At 58.9% G+C, this 13,920-nt stretch overlaps 1 protein-coding gene across 1 annotated transcript in view; it reads right to left on the bottom strand.

Annotated features, from left to right (window-relative positions):
* Window positions 1–2,185: 2,185 nt before the first annotated feature.
* LOC104523259 (protein unc-13 homolog A-like) overlaps window positions 2,186–13,920 on the bottom strand; it is a gene marked incomplete at its 5' end in the record, with an annotated part of 15,911 nt that continues 4,176 nt past the window's right edge. Inside the window, 17 exon segments of the mRNA XM_010165789.1 lie at window positions 2,186–2,474; window positions 2,756–2,915; window positions 2,993–3,085; window positions 4,620–4,676; window positions 5,776–5,900; window positions 5,902–5,918; window positions 6,045–6,125; window positions 6,307–6,363; window positions 7,555–7,584; window positions 8,667–8,705; window positions 10,591–10,596; window positions 11,820–11,943; window positions 12,095–12,247; window positions 12,403–12,491; window positions 12,777–12,854; window positions 13,123–13,206; window positions 13,757–13,900. Of these exon segments, the coding sequence (XP_010164091.1) occupies window positions 2,186–2,474; window positions 2,756–2,915; window positions 2,993–3,085; window positions 4,620–4,676; window positions 5,776–5,900; window positions 5,902–5,918; window positions 6,045–6,125; window positions 6,307–6,363; window positions 7,555–7,584; window positions 8,667–8,705; window positions 10,591–10,596; window positions 11,820–11,943; window positions 12,095–12,247; window positions 12,403–12,491; window positions 12,777–12,854; window positions 13,123–13,206; window positions 13,757–13,900 (1,626 nt within the window).

Genomic DNA, 13,920 nt, shown 5'->3' with positions numbered 1-13,920 from the left:
TCCTGTGCCTGGGAGTTTGCAGCATGGTGGTTGAGAATTGAACGTCACTTCTCAGGACAGGTCTGTCCCAGTTTCATTTAATCCCTGTCCTGAAGCTCTTAGCTTTACAAAGGGTGGGTGCACTGAAGAGCAGCCCTCCAGGAGGCTGAGCGCAGATAAGAGTTGCTGCAGTGTCAGTTATTTATCCTTGGTGTTAACCTTAAACGTGCAAGTGCTGCACTGAGGAGGAGTGAGGATGAAGTCTCATGGCCATCTAGAACTTCCTCCCAAGGGGAAGAGGAGGGGCAGGCGCTGATCTCTTCTCTCTGGCCACCAACGAATGCCAGGAGCAGAGGGAATGGCAGGAAGATGTGGCAGGGGAGGGTGAGGTTGGCCATGAGGAAAAGGTTCTTGAGGCAGAAGGTGGTGGAGCACTGGAACAGGCTCCCCAGGGAGGTGCTCATGGCACCAAGCCTGACAAGATTCCAGCAGCATTTGGCCAAGGCCCTCAGACACATGGTCTGAATGTTGGGATTGTCCTGTGCAGGGACAGCAGTTGGACTTGATGATCCTTGTGGGTCCCTTCCAATTCACAACATTCTATGAAGACCCCCTGGATGCTTGCCCTCCCACACCTCCACAGTAGCTGCAGTGAAGGGTGTGCTTTTTAATGTCAGTTATAATAAAATATTTTTACAGAGCCCAAAAAATTCAAAATAGTGCAAAACATCTCACTGTCATGCATCCATGGTAGCCGCCGGCGGCAGTGCCACACGGGGTGGTACAGACACACAGGCATCGGTGACACATGTGCTACAGGAGCAGAATTGGTCAGTTCAATCACATGCCAAACAGGACAGATTGGGGAGGGGGAACAGGGCCAGGGGCACCACATTCAGGTAGTGCAGGGCTGAGCCCCAGCCTGGCCGTGCAGGAGCAGCGGTTAGAAAAGGGGTGTAAACATTGAAGAGAAACAAGAGAGGAAAGCTAAACCCTTTGGTCCCAGGAAACCTATAGAAAAAGGACCATGGGGGCCAGTCAGGGCACCCTATTTTGGGCTGAGAAGGGGGCTGAGAGAGGTATATTGACTTGTGGGGTCATCAGGCCTCTGTCTTCCCCAGTACTTAGGGCAAGCTGGCCAGCTGGAGTGGCCATCACCAACACTGTGCACCCTGGCCTCCCGGGCACGCACACAAGACACGCACACCACTGATCACACAGAAATGGTGGTTAATAGGAAATTGTGGGGGGAGGGTCCTCTGGGTTGGGGGGTGGGAAGGGTCTTGCTTGCGCCAAGGAGGTCTCATGGGCACTGCTGCACTGCACAGGGATGGCTGGTCCCCACTGGCCAGAGCAAAGGGAGATGGGTCCTTCTGCTTTGGTGCCCCCAGCCTTTGAACCCAAGCCTTGGCATCTTGAGGGAGGCAGTGGGGCAGCCCATGGTGGCAGCAAGGCAGGGAAGACAGGATAAAAGAACGGGGTGGGCCGGGGGCTGTTCCCTGCCACTCCCGGCCCTGGTGATGCCTCTGCCAGCCAGAGAGGGAACCCTGTGTGGGGCATGTGGGGGCAGCGCCCACCAACTCAACAGCCCCAATAGCCCTTCCAGGTGCAGAACACAGTCACATATCCAGCTGCCCCATGTATGTACAACTATTTACATATCTACAGGACGCTCAGCTGATGGGAGCTTCCCTGTCCCTCAGGGCACCCTGTGATGCTCAAGGGATGAGAACAAGGGGCCATCTTGCTGTGCCAGCCACTCACCAACACTCTGGGGTGGGATGAGACACCATCCCCACCCCAGCCCTTTCCTTGAGTTGCTTGATGAGGTTTGGGGCTGCGTAGGACAGAGTAGGGTCATGGATAGGCCACTGGGGTTCTTCCATCTCAGACAAGCTGGGAAGGGGCAGATCTATCCTATTGCCCAGTCTGGGGTCCAGGCCTTCCCTGCAGAACCATCAGCCCCAGCACCTTCCCTTTAGGGTGGGAAGGGGACACGGCCATGCTCTGCACCACTGTCACCCTGCCATTCTGGACAAGGGAGGGTCAGGGGAGGTCTGTCACTGTAGCCACATCCCCCTCTCACCCACACCAGGGCCAGGAAGGAGACTCCTCTTGTGGTCGCTCTTATGGCTTATACATGGCTGGAGGATGCTGTAGAAAAGGGGCCAGGCATGGAGGGAGAGGGCTGGGGGGTGGAAAGGGTTTAACTGCTGCCCTCCTCAGCCGAGCGTGTGTCCGACTTGAGCTTGACGAACTCCTTGGCCACCTCATCATTGTTGCGTTGGGAGAGGATGCGGAGGACGGTGAGGCCAGTGTCATCCATGTGGATGCGGCGGCCCAGGGGCAGCCAGCAGGCGCAGCCAGGTCGCTGCAGGATATCACGGAGCTGCAGGACAGCAATGCCCACTGTCCGATCCTCCCGGGCAAAGCAGTAATCCTTCACACACACCTGCAACTCATAGCACTCGGGGCCTGTCTCCGTCCCCAGCGTGCTGCAGGGAGACAAGGGACAGGCAGTTGTAACATAAGGGTAACACTCCCAGGCCCCTTGGCTCTTCAACAGCACCCTGTATGGGTGCTGTCTTCCCACTGCCCCTAAAAAGCCTTTTCTTTCCTTTTCCCCAATCCCCACTTTTACCAATGAGAAAATACCTAAAACATCCTGGGGGAATGAGCAAACTCACTGGCAGACCCCAGGAGGAAAAGTTCCCCACGTCATGGGGACACAGCCCCTAGCCCAGCCCCACATCCCCAGCCCCACAGTGTCACTCACAACTGGAAGCTCTCATTGTACTTGGGAGCCCAGCTGTTATTCTTTGATTTGGTGGCAAATTTCCTCTTCTTGTCACTGAGGTGGGGCCCAATGATGTTGACCTCGATGAAGGGCCGGAAGATGCCCGATGTCTGCCACTTGAGGTCATTCGCAGCCACCACTGCAAGGAAGGGGCATGTGAGGCTCGCAAGGCACTGCCACTTGCCAGACCCTGGCAACACAGCTGGCAGAACCCACCTTTGACAGTGACTTTGTTTTCACCAGTGCCGGGGTGGGTAAAGAGCTCCACATGGATGGACACCTCCCCAACAGGGTCATCCACACCAGAGCCTGCATGGCAAAGGGAGGAGACGTGAGTGCCCATTCCTTCTGTTTCCCTGATGTCCCCTGCCCACCACCAACCCCTCTGGAGGAGGCAGGTCACCCCCATGGAGTGGGATGGGGTGGGAAGTAGGATTTGGCCCAACATGGCCTCTGCCGAAGAGTTCTGGGGACAGCAACATGGGTGCAGCAACTGTAAAGGACAGCTGGGGCTGGCACCAGGCTGGGCTGGGGCACGGCAGGACATCCTCAGCACCAGGTCGGCTCTCTGTCATCCCACCCCACATCAGCAAAGCCCAGCAAGCCCCTCTTGCCCAGGCAGGGGCTGAGGTGTCTGCGTGGGATGGGGCAGAGGACAGTGGCCCAGCTCCCCCTACTATGGGCATGGGGGTGGGGGGTGTCAGTGCTCCATGCATGGCTATGAGCATGGGCACAGCACTGGGCATGAGCGACCCAATCTGGCCCTTGTGCCACAGGGCAGCCATGGCCCTGCCAGGGGTTTGGGGTTGACCTGTCCCCTTTTGTGTCCCCTTCATCTCAAGGACCACATCAAGCCCTCGGCTCCCCGAGCCTGGGGAATTTGGGTGACCTGCGACCAACAACCCAGCCCACTCCCTCCACCCCAAGAGCTGTGCATGCACCCAATGGTGAAAGGGGGGTGCAAGGCAGAGGGACAGGTTCCATGGGTCAGACAGGGCCAAGGAGATCAAACCAAGCTCAGTGGAAAGCTCTCAGGGTGGAAATAACAGTGCAAAGGAGGACACATCCTCATGTGTCACTGCATGGCCCCCAGCATGAGGGTGCCAGGGTGCAAGGCTGGTGGTGGCACACTCTCCTCTCTATCCATGGTCATCCTCTGCCCCACCCCTGGCACCCCATCCTCCCAGGCACCCACTACCCGGGCAGTGCCGCATGCTGAGCCGAAATGGAGGTGATGGTGGGCGAGGAGGGGGTGTTTGGGTATGGGAGGCCAAGCATCGGGTGCAGTCCTGGCCCCTGTGGCAGGGTGCAATGGTGGCCAAGCAGGGCCCATGGGGCTGGGCTCATTCCTCACACCCCAGGGCAGGTGGACAGAGCTTGCCGGAGCAAGGCTAGTAATGGTCCTTCTGGCAGGATGGGGATGGGAGGGGGGACATGGACATGGTCATGGCCTCCCCTGGAGCCACATCTCCCAAGGGGACAGCTCCCTGACTTGCAGGGAGGTCGTGGCAGGTGCCCACCCCCAGGCAGCAGCACTGGGGCCGTCTGTCCAGAGCTTGCAAGTGAAGGCAGGCAGGCCTATCCCCACGGGGCACAGGCCCCCTCCTTGGTCTAGGCAGGTGGTCAATGTGGCTCAGCACAGTTCCTCCAAATTCAGCCCAGTGCAGCCCTGGGAGTGCAAGTGCATGGGCAGAGGGCTCTAGCTCTGCCCACGCTAGGGGTCCCCAAGGGCAGTGGTGCTGGGACGGGGCTCCTGGCCACCTAGGCCCACAGTGCCAGGACTGTTACTAGCCCAGGGCAGCGGCAGCAGGCAGGTGCAGGGGCAGGTGAGCAGCAAACATACCCTTCTCAGGATAAATTTCTTCACTAAGGGTAAACCTAATACCTTTCCCACCATGAACTAGTGGGAAGGAGAGAGAAAGAGACAGAGACATGGCACAGAGCAGATGAAGAGAGGAGGATGGAGACAACATTTGTGGGGAATGGGAACAGTGAAAGAGGGGGGAGAAAACAAAGAGAGAGAAAGAGAGATCAGATCTCACAGACAGATGGACAGCCGAGCATCCAGACAACACTGCAGCAACACCGGAGTGCTGGGCAGCACCCAGCTCTAAGCCCAGCTGGTCCTGGGGACAGATTGCACCCTGGGGTGCTCGCACTCACCGGACCCAACCCCATGTCCCCAACATGGCTGGCACAGGAGGCACAGACAGGACAGACGTCCCTGGCAGGAGATGGACAGACAGCAAAAGCACGTTCCACTCCCCCAGGATGCAGACAAGCCTGGCTGGGCCCTATGTGATGGCTTATGACCACCACCGAGCATCTGTCCCCTCCTCGAGCAGTCAAGGGACAAAATAAAGGTCAACACTTAGAGCTGAGAGCTAGTCCTGCCCTGGAGGGTGTCCAGCACCCTGCACCACATAGCTCTGGGATGGGGGCAGCACCTGAGAGGCACCCAGCACCCTGGATGGATCCCAAATCGTGGTACATGAGGCACCCAGCCTGCCTAGGAAAGGCCCTGACACAGTATCTGGATTCAGTCGATCCTGTGAGAGGTCTGAGCCCTGGACAGGCTGGCGCCACTTGGCAGAGACTGGCAGCTCCAAGGCAGCACTGGACCAGACGTGTCTGTGCAGGGTGACAGGGGCCATCCAAAGGGGATAAACACTGTGACATGTGGCCAGAGGGTGTCTCACCCACCCACAGGCCCCATTTCTGTGCCAGTCCAGTCATGCCCTGGCACTGAGGACAGGCTGTCCTTACTGGTGGGAAAACTTGGGGGTGCCAGGCTGTCTTTGGGCACCCATGGCCTGTCTTCACCTCCAAAACATGGGAGGAAAAAGCCCTTCCCTCCCCACCCATCCCTCCACAAGCCTAGCTGAGACCCTCAACCCCACCAGGACGGAGGCAGGGTAGGGGCCTGGCTGTGGGGCAGCCAAGCCCATGTGTGGGGATAGGGAGCCCGGATGGGAGGTGGCCCCAGCAGTGCATCTTACCTTGCGAAGCCTGGGTCTGCACAAAGGTTTTGATGAGGAGGTCAGTGGCCTGAGTGTAGAGGGACAGGGCGTAGCGCAGTGACTGCAGGTCAGGGCTCTTCTCCAGAAATGTCTTCTTCAGTCCCGCCAGCATGGAAGTATTGCTGGAGAGGGGAAATGGCCACAGGGTCCTCAGTGGCTCTGCTGGAGCTCTCCTGGTGCCCCTCTAGGTCTGTGCCTCAGGGCTAGAGTCCTCAAGGGCACCCCTTCATACCTGAGAGTGCCCTCACCTTGATCGTGTCGAGCGCCAGCTCCACCACTGCACATTGCTTTGGGGTCAGGCTCTTGGCTTCCTCTCGCACCATGTGGTCCTACAGAGCATGAATCCTGCTCTCAGCATGTGAGCAGGGCCCCGCTCCCCTCACCCCAGCTGTGGCAGCAAATGAACATTGGTAGGGTCCTTGCAACAGTGCCAGTGCCAGCCTGCAAAGTGTCACCCACCCTAGCACAGGGACCACTTGGCCCCACCCAGCCCAGCCTCCCAGCCCTCACCTTCAGCTTGGAGAGCTGCCCCAGCTCCTTGGCTGCGTTGAAAATCATCTGCGTGCCCTGCAGAGAGCAAAGAGATAGGAATAGCCCCATTGAGCAGCCAGGCTGGAGGTGCAATTGCCAGGCTGGGCACGTGGTGCCAGGAGCTTCCTGCAGCTCCAGGGGCTCCCCCAGCCCTCCAGGCTTCAAGGAGCCAAAGGGCTGCTCCTCAGAGAGCCCCAGGGGCCACTGGCCATGCCAGGCATTACGATGCAGGTGCAGGAAGCTGGTGCAGCCCCTGTCCCAGCCCCCGAGTTCTCAGCACTGGGGACTGGGGACTGAGGCACCCAGGACAGAACATCACCCTCACATCAGGGACCTCACATCCTGCTCAGCAAAAGCATCTTGGCCCAAGGGTCCCATCCTGCTCCCTGTGGTGCCCAAGCACCAGCTTCTGCATCCAACAGAGCCCAGCATGGCACATCACTGGCACCATATGGACAATCGTATCACATAGGTGCTGGGGAAGCAGAGGGTGAGTGCAGGGGGACAGCGGGCACTGGAAGGATGTAGCACAGTCCCCCTGTACCCCGCAGCACTGGCAGCCAAGCCAAACAACACCCAGCGACCCAGACCCCTGCCCAGTCCCAATGCCAGCCCCAGGGAAGTTTGCCCCCCAGGGAGCACAGTGGGTGGGAGCCTCTGGCTGCTTCCTCCTGCCCTGTGCCGTGCCACTCCCATGGGCAGGGCCCACTGGTATGGCTCCTGGGGACGCAGCCCCATAGCAGGGGCAGATCCCGCTCACCTCCCTGGTCTGTCACCTGCTCACCAGGCTGAGCCCAACCTCCCCTTCTCAAGCCCTCCAGTGTGCAACATGCAACTGGGTAAATTGGGGCCTAGTGGAGGAGAACCAGTAATTCCTACTTTCTTCCCTCTCCCAGCACCAGTAGCTCCAGTCCTTCTCAACAAGAAACTTCAGCATCTATCCCACTAACCTTCCCCCCGCCCATGCCCTCATTTTATAAACCCCATTAACCGTTTGTGCCCCCCACCCAAGTTCTGTCCCACTAATCCCTCCCTTACTGTCCCCATCTCCCCCAGCCCAGTGAACAGGCTGGGAGCTGGTGACACCCGTGTCACTCTAACATAGCACGACAGGACACTGTCCTGAGCTGGGAAACACCCCCATCCCACAGTGCGTGGGAGAGGGACAGGGAGGAGGCAAGAGGAGGGATCAGAGCCAAGTGGGGAGGAGAAGAGTCATGTCCTTACTTCAGTGTGACTGGGCAGCTTCACCCTGCTCTGGAAGAGAACAGCAAGGGACAGTTACTGGTGGCCCCAGCAGCAGCCAGCCACAGGTCCAGGACCCCCACATCCCCTGGCCGTGTGGGCTCTGGCGCTGTACTCTTCTGGCTGTGCCCAGTTCACCACTGGTTCGGCACCAGTTCACACGTGCAAAGGCTCAGCTCTCCATGCTGACTGCTTTTTTTTCAGGTCTCTTCCCGAGTTGGGGCAGGCTTGCTCCCCACCTTGTTTGGGGCTGAGGAAACAGCGTCAGGTGGAGGAAAGCAGCTCACTCAGCACGCTCAGCAAACTGGAGCAGGACCCAGTGTCCTCTGCAAGAGGATTGGGGAGCCAGGGGGAGCTGCAGGCATTGCCCAGACAGAAGCCAGCATTGCTCTTCCCAGAGCCCGGTTTTGGGATCAGGCAGCCTGGAGGGCTGTGCTGGGCCCCCAGCACAGCAGTGAAGAGCTCACAGACAGAGGGAGAGCCCGTGTGCCTGGAGAAAGCCCTTTTGGCAAGTTCTGGGGCTCAGAGAGCCTTGCTGGGGCTCCCTAAGCATTAAAGGGAAGTGGGCTCAGAGGTCCAGGGGGTCTCAGCAGCCACATGGCCCCCAGGGTGCCCTGCACATTGCTAGCACAGCCCAGCATCCTGGGGGGTCACCTCTTCGTAAGTCCCCAGTGGTGGGACTGGTTTGTGCCCAGGATCTCCTGTGCTTGGGCACCAACGCTGTCCCAGCCGGGCACCAACGCTGTCCCAGTCAGGCACCTGGAGGGGTGCTGAGTGCCATGGGGGCAACAACCCCTGTACCTGCCCAGGGACAGGTAACACCCACGGGCCACCCACGGGGGCTAAACACAACACAACACCCACTCCCTACCCCAGGTGACACACAGAAACAGGTCACTGCCTCCATCCTGCACACAGGCAGTACATCCCAGACAACGTGGCACACCTCAACACGACAACACACCACACAGGCAACGGCACATCCAGACAGCACAACAGAGGAAGCACAGACAAGCCTGGACCTCCACAGCAGGCAAGTATGGGGCCACGACGTGGCCACAGGGCAATGACACATGGAGCCCACGACTATTTACCTTCTCTGTCCCCTTGCCATGTTTTCTCAAGAGCGTGCCCTGTAGAAGCAACGTCAGAGGTTGAGTGGTGGGGTGGGGTGACAGTGTGGGGTGGGACATGGGGAGTGCAGGGCAAGGCTAGGCACAAAGGGTGGCCACAAGCTGGTGGCAAAGACATCGCTGAGCTCCTGCAGGGCAGCTAGGGTCAATGGGGGACTGGTCCCTATTGGAGTGCTGGGCCCATGGGGGACTGGTCCCTATTGGAGTGCTGGGCCCATGGGGGACTGGTCCCCACTGGGATACTGGGTTAGTAGAGGACTGTTCCCCAGAGGGATGCTGGGTCAGTGAGGGGCTGGTGTCTTTGGAATGTTGAGCCAACTGGTCCACACTGAAATGTAGGATGTTGCACTGATGGCGAACTGGTCCCCACACTGGGATGCTGTGCTTATGGGTAGCTGGTCTCTGCTGGGATATGGGGATGCTGAAGCCATGGGGGACTGGTGCTCACTGAGATATAGGGAGGCAGGAGCCAGCTGGCACCATATATGGGCAGCCTCTGGTGCCCCCACATTTCCCTCCAGCTCTGGTCAATGCTCACAGCACTGGGGAGGGCGGAGCAGGCAGCTGCACTTGGGTTTTGCACACAGAGTTCTGGTTCATGCAGTGACAACCCCACACTGGCCCAGGCCCAGCAGCGGCAAGAGAAACAGTGCAAAATGGGGCAGCAGTGCCATGGGGGAGGCTTCCTAATCAGCCTTTAGCTGGGGGCTGGGGCACATCTGAATCAGGAGTGGGTAGCATGGTGGGGGTCAGCAGGCAGGAAAGTCTGCAGGATGGACAAGCAGCACAGTTAGGGCCAAGTGGGGCTGCCAGCAGGATTTCTTGCTGTGGAAGGAAACTGAGGCACAGAGTGATGGGTGCTCAAGAAGACCTTGTACCACGTAGAGCTGACACCACCCCAGTCACCTGGCAGCCTCAGCAAGGCTGGCACATGGGGTTCCCATGAGGTCTGAGGCGAGGCTCAGTCCCAGGCTGCCCCCAGGATCTCTCCAAATGCTGCTGTTGGATACAAAAGGTGTTGGGGGCATGGGACAGGCGTTTGTCCCTGCAGGGGTTGGCACTCAGCACCCAACCACCAATGCCTGCACCACTCTCGCGAAGGTGCCTGTGGTCAAAGCAGGGGTGGGGGCAGGACTGGGTGGAGGACGTGGCCCTTTCCGCAGGGCATAAGCCCATGGCCACAGACTGAGCAGAAGAGGGCAAAAGGAAACTGCTCAGTCAAAGCTGTGCAATGGACCCAGCAGCAATGCCGAGAACCCAGGAGTCCAGGCTCCCAGGGCCATATCCCAACCAGGGAAAGTCTTACAACTCGTGCCAGCAACCTGCCCCACATCTAAGCAACTAGGCCAGGGACCATCACATCCCAGCAAGATGCTCCTCTCCACAGGCAGGGAAAGCCTCTGCCCTCAGCCCCCACCATAGTCACAACCCAGCCAGGACCTCAAGGGGAAATTGAGGCACAAGGGGTTGGGAAGAGCAGCCCTGACTGCCAGGCACGCACTGTTCCCCCTGCTTGTGTCTCCACTCTCAGCATGGACCAAGAAGATGGGATCAGCCTGAGTTTGGCTGTCCCTGATTACATGGCACTGCCCCGTCACCATCCCCTCCCACACCATCACTAACCCTTGCACTTCCTCACATCCAGGCACCACAAATTTGTCTGGGACCTTTCCACCCCCCAAACCCAGCTGAGGCCGCAGGCAAGTGCCTGCCAGTGCCAAGCAGGCAGCACAAGGATAGGGACCACAGAGGTGGACCAAGTTGGGAGCTGGAGGAGGATGTGGGCAGGGCGCAGGCAGCCACATAAGACAAAAACCGGTGAGGCCAGGACCGACACACAGCAGAGAGACAGACAGACAGACAGGGAGGGAGCTGCCGTACTTACAATCATCTGCCATTGAGAGGCGAGCAGAGCAATTGGAGAGAACAACCGTGACATGAGTGTCGGCCCCTCCTCCTTCCTTCCCAGCCCCAGCTGCCCCCCACTACTGCCAGCCAGGAGGGACAGTAGAGCCAGGGGTGTTCCCTATCTGACGTGCCACAGTACCTGGCAGTGATGCCCTGCAACTGGCACCACAGGCCTTCAGAGCCCCAAAGTGGCCCCATCCCAAACTGCCCAGTCCTTCCTCACCATGGCAGGTTGCTCTGCCCTGGAGGGCCTCAGCTCCAGGGTGCTGGTGAACCCCACTTGACATTCGGCTCTGACACATGTCCCCATGACACCAACCTGGTCAGCCACCCCTGGCTGGGGCCCAGAGCCACCCTGGGCAGGCTGTCCCCTGCTGTAGGGACCAGCCCAGCACAGCCCCCTCCAAGGACTGCCTCCCCTCAGGAAAATCACCCAAGATCCACATGCCCATGCCACCTCCCCTGCCCTCAGCATAGGGGCACCCTTCCCTGCCTGAACCAAAAGGAACAGCCACCCTGGGAAGCTTCAGGGTGCATGGCTACATGTGGGGAGGACAGACACACAGCAATGTGATAAGGAGTCTTGAACCCTGTAGGCAACCTTCTTCTGAGGAGGGACCATTCCCTGGGCTTTGCTTCTGCTCCCCTAGAGCCTGGTCAGCCCATGAGCAAGGAAGAGTTCAACCCTGCTGCAGGGACATGTCCCACCATCCCCACATCACCCCCATCCCCATGAAGCGAGTCTCTGCTCCGCAAGCAACCCTAGCCACACAGCAAGGCCAACATGCAGTGGTTTCCCACACTCCAAAAGCCTCTTGATCCACCTCCTGGCACAGGGACTGTGCCCACAGCCAGTGCTGATGAGCATGGCATGGGATGCTGCCCCAGTTCAGAGGGAAGGATGGAGAGGACAGGACCAGTGATCCTCTCCTGGTGCCATGATGGAGGTGGCAGGAAGGTCCTTTGGGAAAGCCAGCCGAGAGGGTGCTGGGCTGCACCAGGCACCTGGGTCAAGGATGACTTTTTTCTCCTCCATCCCTTCCCTGGCCATGAACTAAGGGCAGGTTTGGGGAGGCTGCTGGAGTCCCCACTCCCTCAGCAGCCAGTGAGGGCACTTGGCCAGCAATGTCCCACACTGGCCCCAGTCAGCCACCTGTGTCTCAGCACCAGGGTCCTCCATCCCTGGGTGCCCTCCCTGTCACTCACCGTCTGGTCAGTGAGTGGGGGCAGGACGATAGTCTTCTCCATCGTATTCATCACCAGCTTCCAGAGTTCCTTCAGTACTCGCTTCAGTACTGTCTTCTCGCAGATCTTGGCAAAGAGTGTCAGGCTGCAGATAGGGGACAGGGCTGAAAGTCCTGGCATGGCACCCGATACCACCCCTTGCCCGGTCACCCTGACCCTGCAGGTCCCTCACACTCCCAGGGTGGGACAGGGGCATGGGGGAGGGTGGGGGTCCCTGTTCCCTCCCCCACACTCACTTGCTGTCCAGAAGGTCCATGATAGGCTGCAGGACATTGTCAGCATCTTGCGCAACACTACTACAGGTGCTGGCGGGGACGTTGCCGGTGCCCTTCACCTGGCCCAGGATGTCACCCATCTGCTTCACGCACTCCTCAATGTGAGGCTGGAAACTGTGGACCACAACACCCAGGCAGCTCAGCATCCCCCATGGCTGCACCCAGGACCTGCTTGGCCAAGCAAAGCCCCCAGCCTGGCCCCAGCCACAGCTTCTGGACCCCAAAACCTCTCCTTGGCCCCCCACCCATGCCCTCTCATCCAGGTGTACCTGGTGGCAAAGACTCGGCTCAGCTCATCCAGGACATTGTTGAGTTTCACCTGCAGTTCCTTGAGTATATCACTGGCTTCTGTGTCCAGCTGAAGGAGGGACAGGTTGGAGAAGCCATCAGGGTCCCTGGCCCAGCCCCAGGGGGTGGGTGTCTCTGCACCCCAAAAGCACCCCTGGGCAGGGCAAAGCCCATCCGTTGTCCAACACGGTGGGAGAGCAGGGTGCCATGGGGTGGGACAGTCAGATCCCATACAGGAGTGAGGAACTGTGGTCTGCTCTCAGCACTGTGGAGCTGGGGAAGGGGCTGCCTCTGGGGAGAAGGGACTGATCCAGCCCTTCCACAGGGTTGCCTCCTGCAGACCCCTAGTACGTACCTCCTTCCCACCCATGGCTTCAAACATCTTCTCAAGCTGGACACGGAGCTGCTGGATGTTGTTCATCAGGATGCAGGGCTGGAGGGGCAGGTTGGAGAGGGGAGTCAGCACCAACAAATGTGATTGGAACAGCTGCCCACTGCCCCAGGTCCCTCCCACCCTGCACCAGGGGACATGAAAACAGTCATGGCATGGAGCCCTGCCTGGAAGCATTTAAGGGACTGCCATCAGAGACCGAGGGCAGGACCTGTGTCATGGGGACCAGTTCTGGAGCTGAGGTCACTGTGTGGGGACAGTTTTGCCTGGTAGCACCAGGCAGGTGGCAAGCAGAAGGGAGATACATCACCACTTTTTCCTTCTCCTTGGAGCAGTACGAGGCAAAATCCTTGGAGATTATCTCAGCATACTGGAGTAGCACATTGCTGATGGTCTGCAGCCAAATGAGGGATGGGATTCACACAGACGGCAGAAGAGAGGAGGAAGGAGGGAAAGGAGACCGTGAGTCCCACAGCAGTGAAACAACCCAATGCCACCTAGGGGGCCACGAATCCTAGGGTTTCCCCTAGGCCCCACGAATGCACCAGGAGCCACATGGGTACAGCCACTAGAAGTCAGATCCAGTACATCTGGTCTCCATGGGCAGCTCCATCACCAGCACAACTGTGAAGACATCAGCCACCAAACCTGCATGCAACTCCCTCCCACACTGCAGCTAGACAGTGCATTAAATTAATCTATATTAAATAACCAATTAGCGCATTAATTAGCTAATCTCCTGTGCTAGTAAAGCTGAGAGAGCCACAGTTGGTGGCATGTTCGCTTGAGCATCACTGTCGGAGGTGATGCAACCTGTGCCCTATGCCGCTGCCTGCTGCTGGATGGGAGACAGCTGAGAGAGCCCAGGAACCCCTGGCAAGGGCTGGGACTGGGGTTCCAGGGGTTCTGCTGACCCAGCAGCCCCCACCCTGGCAGCTGCCCACCTTGGCAAATCTTCGCATGTAGTGCCCAACAATCTGCGGGTCAGGGCACTCGAGCTTCTTGATGATCTCAAAGCTCTGGTTGAGCTGGGAGAAGACATCCACCACAGAGCAAGAGAAGAGTGCATGCTCTGACGTCTGCTGGAACTAGAGGAGTGACAGGCAGT

Source organism: Antrostomus carolinensis, unplaced genomic scaffold (assembly GCF_000700745.2).
Source record: "Antrostomus carolinensis isolate BGI_N321 unplaced genomic scaffold, ASM70074v2 scaffold28700, whole genome shotgun sequence".
NCBI lineage: Eukaryota > Metazoa > Chordata > Aves > Caprimulgiformes > Caprimulgidae > Antrostomus > Antrostomus carolinensis.
Note: the sequence above shows the minus strand (reverse complement) of the source record. Positions and strands in the feature narration are given on the sequence as shown.